The 21913-nt window shown below is 43.1% G+C and overlaps 1 protein-coding gene across 3 annotated transcripts in view; it reads right to left on the bottom strand.

Annotated features, from left to right (window-relative positions):
- ELK1 (ETS transcription factor ELK1) overlaps window positions 1-21913 on the bottom strand; it is a 52415-nt gene that overhangs the window by 8727 nt on the left and 21775 nt on the right. For all 3 annotated transcript variants that reach the window (XM_077475442.1, XM_077475451.1, XM_077475432.1), the window contains 3 exons: window positions 9711-10139; window positions 6036-6437; window positions 2850-2951 (listed from right to left, as the gene is read on the bottom strand). In XM_077475442.1, coding sequence (XP_077331568.1) covers window positions 2850-2951; window positions 6036-6437; window positions 9711-10139 — 933 coding nt within the window. The remainder of the gene's footprint in view (window positions 1-2849; window positions 2952-6035; window positions 6438-9710; window positions 10140-21913) is intronic.

Below are 21913 nucleotides of genomic sequence, written 5' to 3'. Positions count from 1 at the left end.
CAGACTGTGTAGCAGTCTGCTCGTACCTCCGATACAGGCAGGCAGTCGCACTCTAAAAGGGAAGACTTAATCAACTACTAGAAATCTCAGTGCCTTGGAAGTTCATTTAGAACTACAAGCTTATAGCTGCAAAGGCTGTCGGTAGTTGTAGTTCATTCATTTACAGAACACTGTAAATGAAGGACGCGGTTGGGCAGGCAGAGCCGCACATGGCTGCATTTTCTTTAGATTGTGACAGTGAGTGGTGGATCTTCTACCCCTTCTCGCTGTCACAATCTAAAAACAATGCGGCTGTGCCAGGGTTTTGCCTGCCATCAACATGGAGGATTGTGGGGTGGGGGGGGGGGGCGTACATCTGTAGCATGTTACATGTTGCACCCTGAATATGGTGTAACATGTTACAAAAGGTGAATTTATCCTTTAAGGGATACTAGTCACATTCCTTGTTATGCAAAGAATATTTAGATAAAGGTTTACAAATCTATTTTTAAAATACAGCAATTAAAATGTGTACAATTAACCACTAAGGGGAATATGGAAATTACCACTGCTGAGCCTCTTATGAAAAAGCTAGTTGATGGGCTGTCTATGACTTCAGTCATTTCTGAGTCACTGATCTGGAACAAGCATACTGTCAGTATTGTCTGAACTACTTATTTGCACACAGTAGGGAAAATAATTATTTGATCCCCTGCAGATTTTGTAAGTTTGCCCACTTACAAATACATGAGGGGTCTATATTTGTTATCATCAGGTGTATTTTAATTGATGGAGACAGAATATCAACCACAAAAAACTGAAAAAATACACAATACAAATGTTATAAATTAAGTTGCAGTTCAGTGAGTAAAATAAGTATTTGAGCCCTTACCAACCAACAATAATTGTAGCACCCAAGGACTGGATACAGTATGTACTCATGTAGTACGCAGATTAGTCCTGTCAATTTAAGAAGCTGCTCCTAAAGACACCTGTCCACAGAATCTCTTTCCTCCATTCAAACCTTATCATGGGCACGACCGAAAAGCTGTCAAAGAACGTCAGGGACAAGATTGTAGACCTGCATAAGGCTGGATTGGGCTACAAGACCATCAGCAAGAAGCTTGGTGAGAAGGAGACAACTGTTGGAGTGATTATTCGCAAATAGAAGCAATAAAAAATAAATATCAATTGCTCTCAGTCTGGAGCTCCATGCAGGATTTTGCCTCCAGGGGTGAGAATCATGAGAAAAGGGAAGAATCAGCCCAGAACAACACAGGAGGAGCTTGTGAATGATCTCAAGGCAGTTGGGACCCAAGTCACCAAACAAACCATTGGTAACACAATACACCACCATGGATTGAAATTCTGTAGCGCTCCGCAAGGTTCCCCTCTTCAAGAAGGCACATCTACAGAAGAAGAACACTATCCCTACAGTTAAGCACGGAGGTGGAAACATTATGCTTTGGGGCTGTCTCTCTGTCAAATGTACAGGCCGACTTTGATGCATTGAGGGGCCAATGGATGGGGTAATGTTTTGTAAAATCTTGGATGAGAACCTTCTTCCCTCAGCCAGAACACTAAAGATGGGTCATGGATGGGTCTTCCAGCATGACAATGACCCAAAACATACCGCTAAGGCAACAAAAGAAGTGACTCAAGAAGAAGCACATTAAAGGTCATGGAGTGGCCTAGCCAGTATCCAGACCTTAATCCTATAGAAAATTTATGGAGGGAGCTGAAACTTCAAGTTGCCAGGCGACAGCCAAGAAATCTTAAGGATTTAGAGAGGTTCTGTAAAGAATAGTGGACCAAAATCCCTCCTGGGATGTGTGCAAACCTGGGAACCAAGTACAAGAAATGTCTTACCTCTCTGCTTGCCAACAAGGGTTTCTCCATCAAGTACTAAGTCATGTTTTGCTTGGGGATCAAATACTTATTTTACTCACTGAACTGCAACTCAATTTACAACATTTGTATCATGTGTTTTTTTTTGGGATTTTGGTTGATATTCTGTCTCTATCATTTAAAATACACCTATGATAAAAATTATAGACCCTTCATTACTTTGTAAGTGGGCAAACTTACTAAATCTGCAGGGGATCAAATAATTATTTTCCCCACTGTACTTGTTCTGGGACACAGATTGGGGATGTACAAAAGCCATTTAATCAGTAACAGCCAGGCCACTGGAATTTTCAGAAAGAGAATTCAGCAATGCCATTCCTGGTATTTCTTTGAGCACAGGTTTCCTTTAAGAATATGAGTCTGAACAAAGATAATAATAAAGTATAAAAGCAGTAAAATGTAGATTCATGCTAGTGGATTCTAGTGACAGCTTCTACACTTAAAGTGGTTGTAAACCTCAGACATGAAATATGAACAAAGCGTATCCCTTTATAGTGTATACTTATCTCAATCCAGAGCACTAAGTGTCATTTCTGTCCATTGTCTCGTTCCTCTGCTATAAGCTTGAGCCTGCTGATGAGTTTTCCTGACACCAAGAGGAAAATGGTGACAGGAGAGGGAGCTCCAGCTGATTGACAGCCTCAGCTCTGTTTTTGTGTGTGCTGAGTGCAGGGGGTGTGTCTCATTCCTCCAATCAGCTATCAGAGCTCCCGTCACTGATGTAACTTCAGTTCTCTGCCCCCATCTTTTTAGAGCTGAAAGGTCCTATGTAAATGATAAATGATGCACCCTGAATGGATGTAGGGGACTGACGGCTTTGGATAGACAAGTATCACTGTATATCACCTGAGGCCATTCACCTCACTGGGTATATGTAAGGGTTTAAAACCACTTTAACAAACAAATTATCTAGCTGGGAACAGTTGGTAGATTAAACTGTATTTATACTTCACCAACCTTACCTGGAAGGACAGCTTGGCTGGACTCCGGGGAGCTATTGGGCTGAGTGTACTCCAGAAGTGGATGGAAGGAGGCAAGGAGCTTGGAGTAAGCAGCAGAGGAGTCTGAAAACACAAAAGATTAACGGACTTACAATTATTGTTTTGTAAGGAAAGTGGACTTTATCTACCAGTCTTTCTGGCTTTTTTTCTAAGGGCAAGACAAAAAGTGCAGTAACCCTTGGTATCCAATTAGAATGTAGTTTTACTGTTGTGATTCTAGACAACTGAAACCTAACTGGCTACTAAAGACGCTTTGCTCATTATTAATACTTTTTGCACTGACAGGTTGGCAAGAAGTAGTCTGATCTTGCCTCTGAATCAACACCCCATAGCTTGGGTGTGTGAAGCCACTTAAAGTTACCCAGTGGGGGTGATTATGAGAACGTCCAATCATCACAATATCATTATTAGTCAGAGATTTTGCACCTGCTAGGAAATCTCCCATTCCCCTCTTCTTAATAATAATAAGAAAGAAAGGTGTGAACCATGTATGTGCAACTTCTTAGCCAGTTGAATTAATGCAGAGGATGCTCCTCCCTGCCCATCATATTCATGATATTTGGGGAGACATCTGCTCTTCTGTCCAGCTTTAATGAACAAACTGGTAAGTCTATTTTTGCTGCTCATTTGTTAAACAACGCGTGTCTTGCACTTTGATGGATATACCCTGTAGGGCTGTGCCCACCACTGAACATGGCAATTTTCGGGTGTATTTTGTAGAGCTAATGCGGTCCTCTTCTGAACTACAGTAACCTGCAGCTTGCAATAGCAAGGGTGTACAAATAGATGTGGGGAAAGTAGAAGGATCTAACCTTTTTGGTGTCTTGTCACGAGGCACTGGTGGTACAAAAAAATGGCACTGCCTACATCTGATTTTTTTGTCACAGCAAGAGGTTTGGATAGAGGGTTGGGAAAGCAGATACTGAAAAGTTCCATAAGTCCACTCAGGAAGTGCCAATATCTATGTTTGGTGCTGCCTCCTTCTAATCTCTCTCTCCGGTAGCTCACAAAAGTGAGTACACCCCTCACATTTTTGAAAATATTTTATTATATATTTTCATGTGACAACACTGAAGAAATTACACTTTTCTACAATATAAAGTAGTGAGTGTACAGCTTGTATAACAGTGTACATTTTCTGTTCCCTCAAAATAACTCAACAAACAGCCATTAATATCTAAACTGCTGGCAATAAAAGTGAGTACACCTCTAAGTGAAAATGTCCAAATTGGGCCCAATTAGCCATTTCCCCTCCCCAGTGTCATGTGACTCGTTACAAGGTCTCAGGTGTGAATGGGGAGCAGGTGTGTTAAATTTGGTTTTATCGCTTTCAGTCTCTCATACTGGTCACTGGAAGTTCAACATGGCACTTCATGGCAAAGAACTCTCTGAGGATCTAAAAAAAAGAATTGCTGCTCTACATAAAGATTTCCTAGGCTATAAGAAGATTGCCAAGACCCTGAAACTGAGCTGCAGCATGGTGGCCAAGACCATACTGCAGTTTAACAGGATAGGTTTTTACTCAGAACAGGCCTCGCCATGGTCAACCAAAGAAGTTGACTGCACAGGCTCAGCATCCTATCCAGAGGTTGTCTTTGGGAAATAGAATTTTGAGTGCTGCCAGTATTGCTGCACAGGTTGAAGGGGTGGAGGGTGTCAGTGCTCAGACCATACGCTGCACACTGCATCAAATTGGTCTCCATGGCTGTTGTCCCAAAAGGAAGCCTCTTCTAAAGATGATACACAAGACAGCCTGCAAACAGTTTGCTGAAGACAAGCAGACTAAGAACATGGATTACTGGAACCATGTCCTGTGGTCTAATGAGACCAAAATAAACGTATTCTGGTTCTGATGGTGTCAAGTGTGTGTGGCGGCAACCAGGTGAGGAGTACAAAGTCAAGTGTGGCTTGCCTACAGTCAAGCATGGTGGCGGGAGTGTCATGGTCTGGGGCTGCATGAGTACTGCCGGCACTGGGGAGCTACAACTCATTGAGGGAACCATGAATGCCAACATGTATTTTGACATACTGAAGCAGAGCATGATCCCCTCCCTTTGGAGACTGTGCTGCAGGGCAATATTCCAACATGATTACGACCCCAAACAGACCTCTAAGATGACCTCTGCTTTGCTAAAGAAGCTGAGGGTAAAGGTGATGGACTGGCCAAGCATGTCTCCAGACCTAAATCCTATTGAGCATCTGTGGGGCATCGTCAAATGGAAGGTGGAGGATCGCAAGGTCTCCAACATCCTCCAGCTCTGTGATTTCATAATGGAGGAGTGGAAGAGGACTCCAGTGGTAACCTGTGAAGCTCTTGTGAACTCCATGCCCAACTGGGTTAAGGCAGTACTGGAAAATAATGGTGGCCACACAAAATATTGACACTTTGGACCCAATTTGAACATTTTCACTTAGGGGTGTACTCACTTTTGTTGCCGGCGGTTTAGACATTAATGGCTGTGTGTTGAGTTCTTTTGAGGGGACAGCAAATTTACATTGTTATACAAGCTGTACACTCACTACTTTACATTGTAGCACAGTGTAATTTCTTCAGTGTTGTCACATGAAAAGATATAATAAAATATTTACAAAGATGTGAGGGGTGTACTCACTTTTGTGAGAATATATATATATATATATATATATATATATATATTCTATATATATATATTGCATATTTATTAACAAAAGTGCAGAAATTGGGAGTGTAGGTGATACTGCAACACTTTGCTAGTTAGTCCAGGCAGCACTGATAGCACAGAGTATACTGTCCATACTGCCTGCATGAAGGCTGATGTTTTGCACTGCTGATATGAGACCTTGTGAGTTTTAGGGATGCTGCAGAACTCTATAAGTAAAGTAAGGCGACATTATTATTAAAAGCTGCCTGCTACGAATCTCCCATTAACATTTCTAAAATATACTCCTTATTAGCAAACGCGTATGTTTTGGAAAGGCAAGCAACACTGTTGTGAGCCCATCTAGGCAGCACTGATAGTACAGAACAATCCTATAGCTCTGCCTTACTCTGACATCCAGTAAACTTTACTGATTTGAGACATAGTGCAAACCAGATGGTGCTGCCTACATCTAAATCTATAACGTAATTCTGAAAATCCATCAAGTTTTGTTTTGTGTTTCGCTCACCAGTGAATGAGAGGTGATGACTGATGACGCACTCCCAGGAGCCAGCAAAGAGTTAACAGCAGCATTCATCTTTTCCTGTCCAATCACAGTGGAGAAGGGGATTTCCAGGTCTTTTGGCTTCTTCCCTTTAACGGGATGTCCTTCCTGTGGCGGGGCTGCTGGAGGTGCCTCCTCTTTCTTCTCTCCTTCCTGAAGATCATCCTTAGCTTTTACTTCATCTTTCTCTGGAGAATTGATGACAACCAAGATCTCCTGAGCCAGCGGCTGCTCTGAGCTCATAGTCTTTATCTCAGGAAGAGATGCCAGAAAGACCTGGGGTTCGGAGAGGTCTTCTACATCGGAGGATGCATCTTCAAGAGGATCCTCCACTTTGATATCAGGAGTTGGGGGGTCCACTGTGACCTATGGGAAAAGAGGCAATAATATGTGCCAATGCCTTATAGAAAACCCAAAATATAGGTGAAACATTAGACAGAAAATGACGTCCTGCTAGATCACTTCAAGCTGCCTCTTTTGTAGGTATAGCTATATAAAACTTTAAAAATAAGTGTCTATACTGTTTTAAATTCAGTAGTACACTGTGTCTCACCCTGCTCTGCACATGCATTGGCATTGTGCTGAAATTCAGAGTCACTAGATGCCGATCTGTTGACAGCCTAAAGATTTATTGCTGCTCAGGGGCTCTGGGTTTCAGCAAAATGGCAGCCTCCAGCCAGAAGAAACAGGAGCAATGCTGGAGGCAATTTACATTATATACTAATTTTGGTAGCATAATTATTAGTGTGGAGTATTTATTCCTTGCTAAAGAACATTATTTTTTATTAAGTTGTTATGCATAAAGACCTTTAAAGAAGAATTCCAGTCCTATGGAAAACAGGATGTGTAAAAATTAAGATCTGCTAAAATGTTTAAACATTATTAAGTGAAACTTCAGCCCAACTATAGACAGGAGAAATTCATTTCTGTCATCTGTTTTACCTGACAAAATAATTGTAAAACTGTTCAACTGGTCTTGGTATGCACACAGCCCTGCCTCGCTGTTCAGATAGGAAGGTGGCACCATTATTCACTATTGCACCGCCCAATGCCTTGCTGAAACATACAAGGTTGAGACAACATTGTGCAATACAACACGAGTGGATTGTCTCACTGTGCACTCTACACCATGCTAATTCTCTTTAGAGCTTGCACTCAGCATTACAGAAGCTAAATATTTATTTCAGAGACATTCATTTGTGAGATGATGAGGCCTAAGAACAAAATCACTTTAACATCTCCCTAATTTTACCAAAATATGGAATAAGAGTAGGCCCATAAAGGGAACTATAAATACCTAACTTTGTTTTGTATAGCTGAGGATTTGTAGCTCTCCCTCACCGCCAACCCCACCCTACATACACACCCTCCAGGCCATCTCACTAGTCCAGGCATGGTGAACCTGGGCACCCCAGATGTTTTGGAACTACATTTCCCATGATGCTCATGCACTCTGCTGTGTAGTTGAGCATCATGGGAAATGCAGTTCCAAAACATCTGGGGTGCCAAGGTTTGTCATCACTGCACTACGATCGATACAGTGTATATAATACCTTACATGTTACGGACTGAGAGTCCTTCTTCAGAGGTTTTATGTTATTGATTCAATTGGGTATAAATTTTATGGCAAACAATTCACATAAGACAAATATCTAAAGGGATTGACTAGGTCTGGAAACTCATTGGTCAGTGGAGCACACACCCTCCAAATCCACCAGGTAACCAAACCATATGTAGGAACCGGGGCTTGCTTCACTACGAGGACTCTAACATGGCAGGACCACAAACAATGGTTCCAGGACTGGTTGGTGACCACTTTGCACCCCACCATGTTTGAGTCTTCGTAGTGAAGCAAGCCCCGGTTCCTACATATGGTTTGGCTACCTGGTGGATTTGGAGGGTGTGTGCTCCACTGATCAATGAGTTTCCTGACCTAGTCTATCCCTTCAGATATTTGTCTTATGTGAATTGTTTGCCATAAATTTTATACCCAATTGAATCAATAACATGAAACCTCTGAAGAAGGACTCTCAGTCCGTAACATGTAAGGTGTTATATACACTGTATCGATCACCGCCAGTCCTTTGCACCAGGATTGTGGTTCATCTTTACAATTGTATCAATCAGGGTATCAGATATGGATTTTATGCTCTTTATGTAATGTTTGCACATATATATGTTTGATACTTTGTAATAAAATGTATACTTTTATACGATTGGTTTGATCTGTCTATTAACGACCCCAAGGGGTTCCTCACCGTACCTTCATGGAACCAGGTGTTTTTTCTATGTTTGGGAATAGAAGTAAGGACAGACAGCAATAAAGGATAAGAGAGTCTGTAATCCTTTTTCAGTCTATGAAAAAAGAAAGCTTCTGCTGGAGTTGTGTTTTAAACCTGCACAGTAGATGATACTATCAAATGATGCTTGAAGTGGAACACATATGGTCGCATTTGAGCCATATTTGCCAGAAGGCACTGTGCCCAGGATGGTAAAGTATGAAAAGCTACACCAAAAGCCACAGATGTTAAAGGGGAAAGTGTGGACTTAAGCCCCATACACACTATCAGTTTTTCTGCTGAGTTTTTCCCTCAGATTTACCAAAACCATATAATATAAGGTCAAAGATTAGGAGTTTCAATTTGTATGCAATCAGGCAGGCCCTTTTACTACATGGTTTTGGTAAATCTGAAGGAAAAAATCAGCAGAAAATCTGATAGTGTTTATGGGGCATTACTGCCCTTGATATGGGAAAGGCTATCCACAATTTATTTGTGTTGGCTGGAAGAGATCATCCTGCCATATTATTATAGAGCATTTTAACTTAAAGCTACTCATTTTGGAGAACGTGGCTTTAACTTTCATCCTACCATCTTGTATTTGCTTAGCCTTCCAGCTAAGCTTCTTCAGTGCCAATATTTAAGGCCCTGTATCTAATGCCGCGTACACACGATCGGAATTCCGGCCAGAAAAGACCGATGAGAGCTTTTCATGGGAAAATGCGACCGTGTGTATGCTCCATCGGAATTTAGCTGTCCGAATTTCCGCCAGCCAAAAATTGATAGCATGTTCTCAATTTTCCAGACGGAAAAACTTTCTATCGGTAATTCTGATCGTGTGTATGCAATTCCGACACACCAAAAATCATGCATGCTCAGATTCAACTACAAGACAGAAGCTATTGGCTACTGAACTTACTTTTTCTAGTCACGTCGTACGTGTTGTATGTCACCGCGTTATAAATGATCGGAATTTGATGTGACCGTGTGTTATGCAAGACAGCTTGAGCCGAATTCCGTCGGAATTCCGTTGGGAAAACCATCAGAGCTTTTTCCAACGAGAATTTCGATCGTGTGTACGCGGCATAAATGTGTTCCTTGGTTTTCACACCACCCTCTCTACGCTTAATGCGCCCCCACTCACTTTAAGGGAGGTGCACATTAAAAACGAAAAGACTGAAATAAATCTAGATGCAATGCATTACATAAAAATCGAACTATTTCAAACTTTAGCACCCCCGGAAATGTTTCCTGATTTCATATAACTTGCTGCATAGAACTGCACTTTTAACTGAAACATCCCTTTAAATATAGAAGTAGTAGAGTAATAAGATCACGTGACATAATATGTAGGCATTACATGTAGCTGAAGTTCTTTGCTGCTGTGGATGTTGACTTCCAGAGAAAGATCTGCGTCACTCTGATCCATGGACTCATACTGTGGAATGTCAACGCTCTGACTCCTGACCTCCTGAAGGGGAGGAGCTTCAGCTGGAGGCAAAGCTTCCAGTTTGCTAGTCCTGGAATGCGTGGTGGGTGGGGCCTGCAGAGACTGGATGGTGAAGGTGGAATACAGGCCGGATCGCATATACTCATTTCGGCTGGTCTTGGGGCTGCTCCTCGCCATCTTAGGGACGTATGGAGAGCTGTCTCCAGGCTTGAGTGATTGGACCAGTTCATTCACAGGCTCCCTACTTTTTCCATCATCCTTGGAGGCCTCTCCACAGGGATCCGGATAACATACAAACTTGTACACAAACTTTTGCCCACTGACTTTCTTGATAATGTTCTGAAGAATAAACAAAACAGTTAAAAACCAATGTCAGTAGTTGTTGAGTGAAGCAGTCAAAGGCCTTTACACAAGTAGGGACTTTTCAATATTCAAAATAACAGTTACAAATGTTGTTGCTCAGTCAGATAAAAAAACTAAAAAAAAAAAGTTATTCATTTGTAATGTTTTAGCTAAATTCCGCTTAATATTTTCTGGGTTGTTGGCAAATGGAAGTATTGACTAGGTTCTGTTCCCTCTGAGACTCAAGTGAAGATACCTCCCCACCAGAATTCTTATTCGGATGAATGGCTACATAAATCTTTAGACCAAATGATGTTGTCACTCCTCTCACATTAATGAGACATAATGTACTATAGACTAAAAAACTGTAAAAGCCAGCCATCTGCATCATGGCCTTGTTGGTGGGGAGACCCAAACAACTAAAAGTAAATCCCAACAGTGGAGTCTCTGAAAGGTTTATTAAGCCAGAAGGTGATCACCCACCAGTTTTCACCTTAGACCAAAATATACCTTTTGGGTGGGAATCACAGTGAACTTAATGTATCAAAATGTAAGCACAATGAGCTGGGGCTGATGATAAATTTTGAAAAAAAAACTGTTTTTGTTAAAGCCCGACTCCAGGATACTAGCAACTTCCCCTACCATCCTGTCCTTCCTCCACCTCTAACTAACCACTGGTAGAAAAAAAGTGTATCCAAATGCCCATTATACATACTTAAAACCACAGTCACGTGATGATCCTTTTTTTCCATTTTCTGTTTCCTTCCTGGTCCTTTTACAGGTCTATTTGCATGATGTGAACACCTCCTTTTGGTGGAGGCAACACAACCATTGGCCACGTCCTCTCTCATAGGCTCCAAAGGCAGGAGATCTCATATGGATGGTGAGGGGACCAGTGCCCAAGATGATAAGGAGTGGGAAAAAATGTCTGGTCCCCAGGGCACCGGATTAGCTTGGCTCATAGAGGAAACTACAACTTTGATCCATAACACTGTGGAACGGTCTATAAAGGGGTGTTTTTAAATCAAGACTGAGGTGCAAGTTGCCTAGAGTTGGGCTTTAAATGATGTGAACATGTTACACCCATATTTCCCCCCCCCCCACCCTCTTCCCCCTTCCCCTCACATTCATCAACCCACTCCCCGTGTGAGTGCTCAAGTAATGGACTCAAATTACTATTTCATTTATACTCTTTTATATTATTCTAGTCCATCAAACACTCACAGCCTCTCGTATCTGCCTCAGGGTGTGACACCCGGCCAGGGTGTCTTCAATGCCGTCTGATGCCCATTTGGGCTTCCAATGGTGAGTTACGTTGATTTCTACAATACTCCACAAATAAAGGTTCACTAATAGCTTAGCTACAATGATGATTTTGTACCTGCTCCTTGATATTGTAACTATAAGATTTTATATCCCTCTAGATGTATTGTTTGACTCCTCCTGAAGAAGTGACACAAAACATGTGGAGGATCACGTCTTTACCTCCATCATTGTGTTCCCACTCATCAGATGGGTTCTTTGTCTCTTAAGTGCTAACTTAATGCAACTACATACAACAATTCTATTATTGTCTTGTTGATATTGTATTTTATGTACTTCTTCCCTAATAAATGTGTAACTTTTATAATCTAAATGTGTCTTATTTACTGGGAACGGAGGTAGTCCTCAACCATCATAAGCGTTATAGGGCATTTTTTTGGAGTAACCCCCATTAACCTGTTCCCTCCTTCAGGGTGTTGCATGTAACATGCCCAACATCTGCCTGTTCTCCCCCTGATCTCCCCTCCCCCCTTTCCTGTGACAGCAGGTTGGGGATCTTCTCCCTGCTCCCGCCATCATAATTCCCCCGCATCCGCCCACACAGGCGTGTCATTCATTCACAGAGTTCTGCGAATTAATAAGCTACAAGTAACAACAGCCTTTGCGACTGATGGCTTGTAGTTCTCAATGAACTACATGGGCGCTGGTGAGCATCCCCGTAGTTCATTGAATCTTCCTGGACTGGAGAATCAGAGGTATGGGCAGACAGCTACACAGACAGTCTGTAAATCATTGCACCCATGATCAGCAGATCGAAGGTGCAGTGTCAGACTAAAAAAATTATAATAAATGCAAATTTTTTAACCTGCATAAAAATGACAATTTTTTTATTTTTTTTTTAAAGGTGAATTTATCCTTTAACTGCACTTTGCTTTGATGCGTAACTATTTTCATCTGTAGTATTTGCATACAGGTATCTTTCTTTTTTTTATAGCCGTGACTATATGATGTGTACATACCGCATGTCAGTTTAAAAGCCAACTCCGTCATGAACAAGCACAGACCTATTTTTAGCGGCAGCGGGTGTTCAGAGAGAAGCTGGGTATACATTAGTACATTTTTGATTTGTACGAAAATTCTCAGTACATTCGATGGCTTGATGAGTGTCATTCAAAAGTAATTCAATTATTTTTTTGTTTTTAACATTTTATTCTGGAGTGAATGGACTTTGCTGAACAAAGTACACATACATTATTAAAAAACTTCCCATCCTGCTCCTTAGAATTTTCTCATCACTGGCGTTGAAAACAAATACCCATTTGACCCCACCTGCTTAAAAATGCTTTGTGCATCTTAACAACTTTTACTGCTATAGGGTGGCAGCTGTGCGCAGGATCACGTATATATACGCGGTCCCGCACTTCCGCCCGCAGAGGGCGTGTGCCAGCCAATCTGTAGGTCACGGGCACTCAATGTCAACTAGCACCCGCCGATCGTCGGGCAGAGATTCAGAACGGAGCTCTGCCTATGTAAACAAGACAGAGTTCCGTTCTGACGGGGGGGGGGGGGGGGGATAGATTCTGTGCTCCTGCAAAGCAAGCACTCAAATCAATCTCTTCCCCTAGAAAAAGCAGCACGCATACTAAACGCAAACACTGGTTAGGCACACATTTAACCCTTTGATCACCCTAGATGTTTAACCCCTTCCCAGCCAGTGCCATTACTACAGTAACTGTGCATATTTTAGCACTGATCACTGTAATGCCGCGTACACTGGACTGGTTGAAATAAACGTTTTTTCTGACAGAGTTCAGCTGAAACTGACGAGCATACACACGATCACACCAGTCCGATCGTTAAGAACGCGGTGACGTACAGCACGTACGACGGGACTAGAAAAAGGAAGTTCAATAGCCAGTGGCCAATAGATTCCGTCTCGTACTTGCTTCAGAGCATGCGTAGTTTTTGGTCCGTTGGAACAGCATATAGACGAGCGTAATTGGCCAGTGGGGGAATGTCGCCCCAAGTATGTGCATGGGAGTGAATTATTCCGACACAGCTGGAGTGTGCTAGGAATGCACATTGAGCTGCTCATGCGAAGCTCAGCATATTCCCGATAGGAATTGGTTCCTTTGGAAATATTTAAAACATGTTCTATTTCTAGGTCCGTCAGAATTTTCATAAAAAAAAGTCCGATGAGGCATACACATGATCAGAATATATGATGAAAAGCTTCCATCTGACTTTTTCTGTCAGACATTCCGCTCGTGTGTATGTGGCATAATAGTGCCACTGGTTGTCGCAAAGTGACAAAAGTGTCAGTTAGTGTCCGCCGCAATATCGCAATCCTGCTAAAAGTCCCTGATTGTCGCCATTACTAGTATAAAAAAAAACATTAAAAAATTCCAGTATATATACCATAGTTGGTAGATGCTATATTGTTTGCATAAATCAATCAATATCAGTGATTTCTTTTTACCAAAAATGTGTAGCAGAATACATACTGGTCTAAAATTATAAAGACATTTGATTTTTTTAAATTTTTTTATTGGATATGTTTTAGCCCTTGTACACACGGTCAGAAATTCTGCTGGAAAATGTCTGATTGGACCGTGTTGTCGGATAATCTGACCGTGTGTGGGCTCCATCTGACTTTTTCCATCGGAATGTCCGACCAACAAAGTTTGAGAGCTGGATATAAAAATTTTCCGACAACATGATCCGATCGGACTTTGTCTGATGGTTTGTAGAGAATTCCGGTCGGACAAAGTGCCACGCATGCTCAGATCAAATTCCTAGATCAAAGCTATTGGCTACTAGCCTGAACGTAGTCCCGTTGTAAATAAATAATGTCATCACGTTACGAACAATCGGTTTTTCCAGCAACTTTGTCTGAACGTGTGTATACAACACAAGTTTCAGACAAAATCCGTCGGAACAAAATCAGACAGATTTTGTTGTCGGAATGTCCGAATGTGTGTACAAGGGCTTACAGCCGAAAGTAAAAAGTATTTTCAAAATTGTCTGTCTTTTTTTGTTTATAGCGCAAAAAGAAAAAAAAACGCAGTGGTGATCAAATACCACCATAAGAAAGCTCTATTTGTGGGAAAAAAATTCCACAAATGTTATTTGGGCACAGCGTTGCATGACCGTGCAGTTGTCAGTTAAAATAACAGTGCCATATCGCAAAAAGTGGCCTGGTCAGGAAGGAGGGGGGTAAATCTTCTGGAGGTCAAGTGGTTAAAGTGAACCTTTACTTCAGGGGCTGCATTTCTGAGTATATCTTCTATTAGCCCTGTTATACAGTATGGTTAATTCACAGGCCAGCTGTTGGAAGAGAAGGTCTAAAAGGGGGGGCACTAAATAATATGCACCTCTAAACTCAGGGTCAGGCTTGATTGGTTGTGTTGTGTCAGCTGACTACTTACAGCTAACCACCAGCTAATCCTAGGATGGTGAAACTGAGCGTATATGTCCTCAGTCATGTCAGAGTCTAAGCAATGACTCTCGCTGAAGTCATATTGAGATATAACCCCCACTATCCTCTCCAAGGCAGAGAGGTGCACAGAGAACAATAATACCCTGAACACTAGATGATGGGTACTTCTGCCATTAGCTGTAATACCAATGATCTTCTTGTTAAACATCTGATCTGATGGACAACAGGTTCAGAAATAAGACAGAAAATGCTTGGAAATAAAGCTATGTAACTATATAGTTACATAGTAGGTGAAGTCCATCAAGTCCAACCTATGTGTGTGATTATATGTCAGTATTACATTGTATATCCCTGTAGGTTGTGGTCGTTCAGGTGCTTCTCTAATAGTTTCTTGAAACTATCGATGCTCCCCCGCTGAGACCACCACCTGTGGAAGGGAATTCCACATCCTTGCCGCTCTTACAGTAAAGAACCCGCTATGTATTTTAAGTTGTGGCTAGAGATCAATTTCCAAAAAATCTATATACGTAAAGGTACCAACATCCCATTTCATTTAAGGAATAATAGAGTACTGGATAAGGGATTTTAAAGGTACATATTTCAAATATACACTACAACGTATTATTATAAAAATACAAAAAATCTTTTTATTTATACACAACAAACAAATAAAAAAGTGGATACAGACATATATTCAGAGTCATAGGTATATACACAAAATCCCTATTGACGGTGTCGCTAATAGGGATTTTGTGTATATACCGTATATACTCGAGTATAAGCCGAGATTTTCAGCCTCTTTTTTGAGGCTGAAAGTGCCCCCCTCGGCTTATACTCGAGTCATCGCTGTCTGCCCGCTCGATCAGCGTGTCGAGCAGACAGACAGCGGCCATTCTGATTCAAAAGCCGCGCCTCCGGCTCCCCCTTCGCCTGTGATAGGCGGAACACTGAATTTCCCAGCAGCCTGTGTTCCGCCTATCACGGACTTCGTATCATCCTCGTACTACGGACGAGGATGATACGATGTACGTGATAGGCGGAACACAGGCTGCTGGGAAATTCAGTGTTCCGCCTATCACAGGCGAAGGCGGCGGCGCAGCTTTTGAATTTTACAATGGCCGCCGAGGCGCCGACGAACGAAGAGGGCACGGGACGGAGGCAAGGCACAGGACGGCACGGCACGGGACGGGACGGGACGGGACCGGAGGCAAGGCATGGCGGCGAGGCACGGCGGCGAGGCACGGAGGCAAGGAGGCTCGGCACGGGACGGAGGCTCGGGACAAAGGCTCAGGACACAGGTAGGCTGGACACACACACACACACACACACACACACACACACACACACACACACACACACACACACACACACACACACACACACACACACACGGATACACACACACACAGGGATGGATGGATGGATGGAGACACACACACACAGGGATGGATGGATGGATGGACACACACACACACACAGGGATGGATGGACGGACACACAGGGATGGACGGACACACAGGGATGGACGGACACACAGGGATGGACGGACACACACACAGGGATGGACAGGCATGTCTTACCCTCGGCTTATACACGAGTCAATAAGTTTGCCAGTTTTTTTGGGGGTAAATTGGGGGCCTCGGCTTATATTCGGGTCGGCCTATACTCGAGTATATACGGTACCTATGACCACCCTCCGAACTCGCTCTTGAAGCCAGTTTTCAATCCATGTACTCACCCTATGGTCCATGCCAACGGACCTTATTTTGTACAGTAAATGTTTATTGGGAACTGTATCAAATGCTTTTTGCTATCTTTAAAGAACACAGCCTGACAGAATACAGTTCGGAGTAGGAAGAGCAGAAGGTGATGAATCACAAGTCACAGTGCCATGTTACTTGGAACCTTTTTCTATTTCACATGGCAATGTATCATTTTGAACTTGTTTTGGATAGAGTGGGGAAGGGCAGCAGGGCTACACCTCTGCTATGCTTTGTCTGTCTGCACTGACTAGACTGCCATCTGTAGGTAAAGTTGCTGCAGAGCAGCATATGGACACTCAGGTTATCTGTTAGAAATCACAAGGCAGCGTACAGCCTACCTGACAGGAGGACCTAGATTCATCAGTCCCTTTCTCTGAAGCCTCAAAGATGAATAAATAGGAAGCACTCAGAGGCTTCCTATTCATTCACCACCTGAATCATAGTAAACACAGTTTATTATGCGTCAGTGATGAATGGACACAGAAACGATCAGTACCAATCACTCACTGTGTTCATTCAGGAAAGTAAGGGGCCAGTAAATATGACTCAATAACCAGCACCTTCCCCGGCTCTCCATTTAGAAATGACCTCCATGCACCCTCAGCAAGAGAGGAGAGGAAGAAACCCGGAAGAGCAGCAGGGGAAAGGGGCACACAGGAAGGCCTGGACAGCAGGTGTAAGGGGGGCACACAGGGGATACCCGACAGCAGGGAGGAAGTCACACCGATACTAGAACTGATCCCCCTGCATCGCAGCTGGAGGAAGAAAGAGAAGTAGAAGCCAGAAGTGCTGCAGGGGGAGGCACAAGAGGATTGGTGTCAGCAATAAGTCAGTACAGCTGGCCCTCCTGTATTGAGCCTGGGCCTCATCAATTTAAAAGAAGGGCCCAGGTCCAGTACAGGAGGGCCAACTGGACTGCTTTATCAGAGGCCCTGTGGACACTGTTGTGTTTCTTGAGAGGCTGCATTGTAATAGCCTGAAAGCCAGTGCGGCCCCAGCTGGGCTGCTTTATAGCCAAGAGGCTGTTTTTTACTTTGATTACTGTGTGGTATTGTAACCCCTGTGTAGGAATCCTACTGTTAGCAGCTTTCTCCATTATATAAACTCTTTAAGAGTGGACTGTGTCCTTAACCCCCTTCCCGACCAGCCGCAGCAGTTATACTGCAGCAGGTTGGCACTGCTACATGAGCTGTCGTAGCCATATACCGGCTCTTTAAGACGCTGTAGCAGGTGCACGTGCAGTGTCTCAGGAGCCAATGCGTGTGCCAGGTGGGCACGATGACCACCGGGCACCCGCGATCTGTGTGTGTAAAAACACAAATCCCGGTTCTGTCAGGGGAGAGGAGACAGATCATGTGTTCCTATCAAGTAGGAACACCAATTTCTCTCCTCCTCTAGTCAGCCACATTCCCCCCCCCACAGTTAGAACACACCTAGGGAACACATTTAACCCCTTCATCACCCCCTAGTGTTAACCCCTTCCCTGCCAGTGACATTTATACAGTAATCAGTGGCTATTTATAGCACTGATCGCTGTTTAACCACTTTCAGACCGGACCAATTTGCTGGTCAAAGACCAGACCACTTTTTGCGATTCGGCACTGCGTCGCTTTAACTGACAATTGCGCGGTCGTGCGACGTGGCTCCCAAACAAAATTGACGTCCTTTTTTTCCCACAAATAGAGCTTTCTTTTGGTGGTATTTGATCACCCCTGCGGTTTTTATTTTTTGCTCTATAAACAAAAATAGAGCGACAATTTTGAAAAAAACGCATTATTTTTTACTTTTTGTTATAATAAATATCCCCCAAAAATATATAAAAAAACATTTTTTTCCCTCAATTTAGGCCGATACGTATTCTTCTACATATTTTTGGTAAAAAAAATCGCAATAAGTGATTATTGATTGGTTTGCGCAAAAGTTATAGCGTTTACAAAATAGGGATAGTTTTATAGCATTTTTATTAATAATTTTTATTATTTTTTTTTTTACTAGTAATGGCGGCGATCTGCGATTTTTATTGTGACTGCGACATTGTCGGGGACCCATCGGACATTTTTGACACATTTTTGGGACCATTGTCATTTATACAGTAATCACTGCTATATAAATGCAGTGATTCCTGTGTAAATGACACTGGCAGTGAAAGGGTTAACCAGTGGGTGGCAGTGTAGGGGTTAAGTGTTCCTAGGGGTGTGTTACTAACTGTGGGGGGGTTGGGCTTTCATTTAGTGTACACTGATCTCTGCTCCAATCACATGGAGCAGAGATCAGCGTCACTAGTTGCTAGGCAGAATGGAAAAATGTTGTTTATACAGCATTTCCTCCATTCGGCCGCTCCGTGAGACGATCGCGGGGATGCCCGCGGCGATCGAGTCCGCGGGTCCCGCGACCGGACTCACGGGGGTCCTGACCAGCGCGGGAGCGCGCCGCCGGCGGCGCGCTCCCGATGGCAGGGCGGCATCGAATATTGGACGTACATGTACGCCAATATGCCTGCCCGTGCCATTCTGTCGACGTACATCGTCGTGTGCTGGTCGGGAAGTGGTTAAATGTCACTGGTCCCAAAAAAGTGTCAAAAGTGTCCAATTTGTCCGTCGCAATGTCTCAGTTCCGATAAAATCGCAGATCGCCGCCATTACTAGTAAAAAAAAAAAAGTGTCATAAATCTATCCCCTCTTTTGTAGACGCGATAACTTTTGCGCTTATTGTGATTTTTTTTACCAAAAATATGTAGAAGTATACATATTGGCCTAAACTGATGAAGAAAATGTTTTGGGGGTTTTTGGGATATTTATTATAGCAAAAAGTACAAAATATTGTGTTTTTTTCAAAATTGGTGCACTTTTTTGGTTATAGCGCAAAAAAAACAAAAAAAAAAAAACGCAGAGGTCATCAAATACCACCAAAAGAAAGATCTATTTGTGGGGAAAAAAAGGCATACATTTTGTTTGGGTACCATGTCGCACGACCGCGCAATTGTCAGTTAAAGCGATGCAGTGCTGTATCGCAAAAAAGGGCCTGTTCAAGAAGGGGGCAAATCCTTCCAGGGCTGAAGTGGTTAAAGCCCTACTCTAGGCCAATAAAAAAAAAAAACTATCTCTTGCACTGGGGCTGTGCCTGCGCTGCAAGGGTTGATTGCGCATTTGTGCCTAGAAAAACAATAAAAAGATTTACTTACCCCATACTCTTCTCCTCCCTGCATCTAGATCAGTTCCCGCAGCATCTGCTCCCCCATGATCTACTGGTCTAGGGTCCTGTCCTGACGTCAATAAGAATAGAGCAGGGTCCATAGCCCTGTAATGCATGTGCAGACGCCTAGGGAAAATCCACTGCTGTATCATGTGAGAGTTCTATCTGCTGGGAGAGCGGAGGATCAGGTAAGTAAAACTGTTTCTCCTCCACCCTAGACAAAATGAGCTATTTACCGCAACCGCAGCCCTACTGCAAGGGATCATTGTTTAATTGCTCGAAGTTGGGCTTTGAACCCTTGACACCTAATCTTCACAACATGTGCAGACCTATTTTTGTCCATGCAATAGGAAAGGAAGTGAGGAGAAAGTCTCCCCAGCATGGACACATACAGCAGAAACCCACACTCCATCCAAATCAAATTGAGCTGTAAGGTGTATGGTAAGGTCTCATGCACACTGGACGTTATAAAAACAGCAGTAGCGCTAGTCTGAGAATGCTGCGTTAAAAACTCGAGTTTTGCAGTGTTTTTTTGCATTTTTTTTATCAAAAGTATACTCCCACAAAAAGTAAAACAAAGATACTCAGTGCTAAACACATATCCTACAGCTGCTGGCAAAAAGGTATATATATATATATATAACCTTCGTGGAACGAATGTGCATTAAATTGCAGCGCTAAAAAATTCAGTAAAAAGTTCATAAACTGTGATTCTTAAAGTGCAAATGGTCTTCAAATCCTCCCACAATAGCTGAATGTCTCACTCGCCAGACATCCTGGCTGCGCGCCCTAAAAGTGGCTGTTAAGCCACTGAGTGTTCTTTATACCAACCCCTCTGTTATAGTAAATGATGTGCCCAGTGTATGTGGTTTTTAAAAAATAAGCCGCTATAAACCTCATTTTATAGCGATGCTCATGTGACCGGCCGCCTCTCTCCTCTCTCAATCTGACAGCAAAGCGGGAGGGGCCGGGAATCCCCCGCTGACTGCAGCCAGGAGAGCTGAGCGGCACTATGAAAAAGGTATATAGCGCCTTATTTTTAAAAAGACACATACACTGGGCACATCATTTACTATAAAAGAGGGAATGGTAGAAAGAACACTCAGTTATGATAGAAGCAGGGGGGGAGGGCCGGGGAGCGGACTGAGCTGACAGGCAGGGAGGGAGGGGGAGAGGACAGAGGTGGGCTGCGGATGATGGAGGCACATAAACTGACCACAGTGTCAGGGCTCAGCAGCCATGATAAACCGTGGTCATTTTACAGGGGGAGGGCAGAATTGAACAGGATCAGCCAGGTATTTCAGGTATAGACTGTGCACTGTGCTGTATAACATGCTTTAAAAGAACAGAATCCCTTTTTTTTTAGGGTTACGAACACTAAGTGCAGCAATAACACATACCTCTAATAACATCTATAACCTCTGGGATAACTGGAACGTTTTTATAGTCTTTAGAACTCCGGGTATGGCATAGGAGTAAAGATGGACTATATAGTGTAATTACCATATGTACTACAACCGTGCATGCGTTGTCACTCACAAAATAGCATGAGACACGTGAACACCAGTGAGAGCCGTCACCACACCAACCGCCACTGACATCAATTATCACCACCGAGACATCCAGCGTGGTGGCACAGTGTCAAGCTAGACACGCTTGACAAGCTGCACCACCATGCTGGATGCCTCAGTGGTGGCAATATATGATCTCTGTGACTCCTGCTCTGCTGTTGGAAGAATCCGGTGACACTTGTATTATGATTAGAAGGATCCGGTGACACTTGTATTATGATTGGAAGGATTCGGTGACACTTGTATTATGATTGGAAGTATCTCAGTGACACCTGTGTAGCACTAACCCCCGAAGGAGCTGCTGGTTAGATTTGGGCTTACCGTTACCTTCTGTTTTCCTCGTTGCACGTCTAGGGGTGTCCCGTGGTAAATGGCCCAGTAACTTGAGAGACTGATAACAGATCCACTTGAATGGATTTTATTTGCAAAACGTAGACAATGAACAGTCTCTTAAATTGGGATCAGAGGGTTGGAAAGGAAATTCACATACTCTTAGTGTCAAAGTCAAAATGTTGAAGAACTTGCTTACTTTGACTGCATCCA

The sequence above is a fragment of the Lithobates pipiens genome, unplaced genomic scaffold (genome assembly GCF_037356315.1).
Source record: "Lithobates pipiens isolate NorthernLeopardFrog02 unplaced genomic scaffold, aLitPip1_a1.2 Scaffold_1, whole genome shotgun sequence".
In the NCBI taxonomy this organism is placed as follows: Eukaryota; Metazoa; Chordata; class Amphibia; order Anura; family Ranidae; genus Lithobates; species Lithobates pipiens.
Note: the sequence above shows the minus strand (reverse complement) of the source record. Positions and strands in the feature narration are given on the sequence as shown.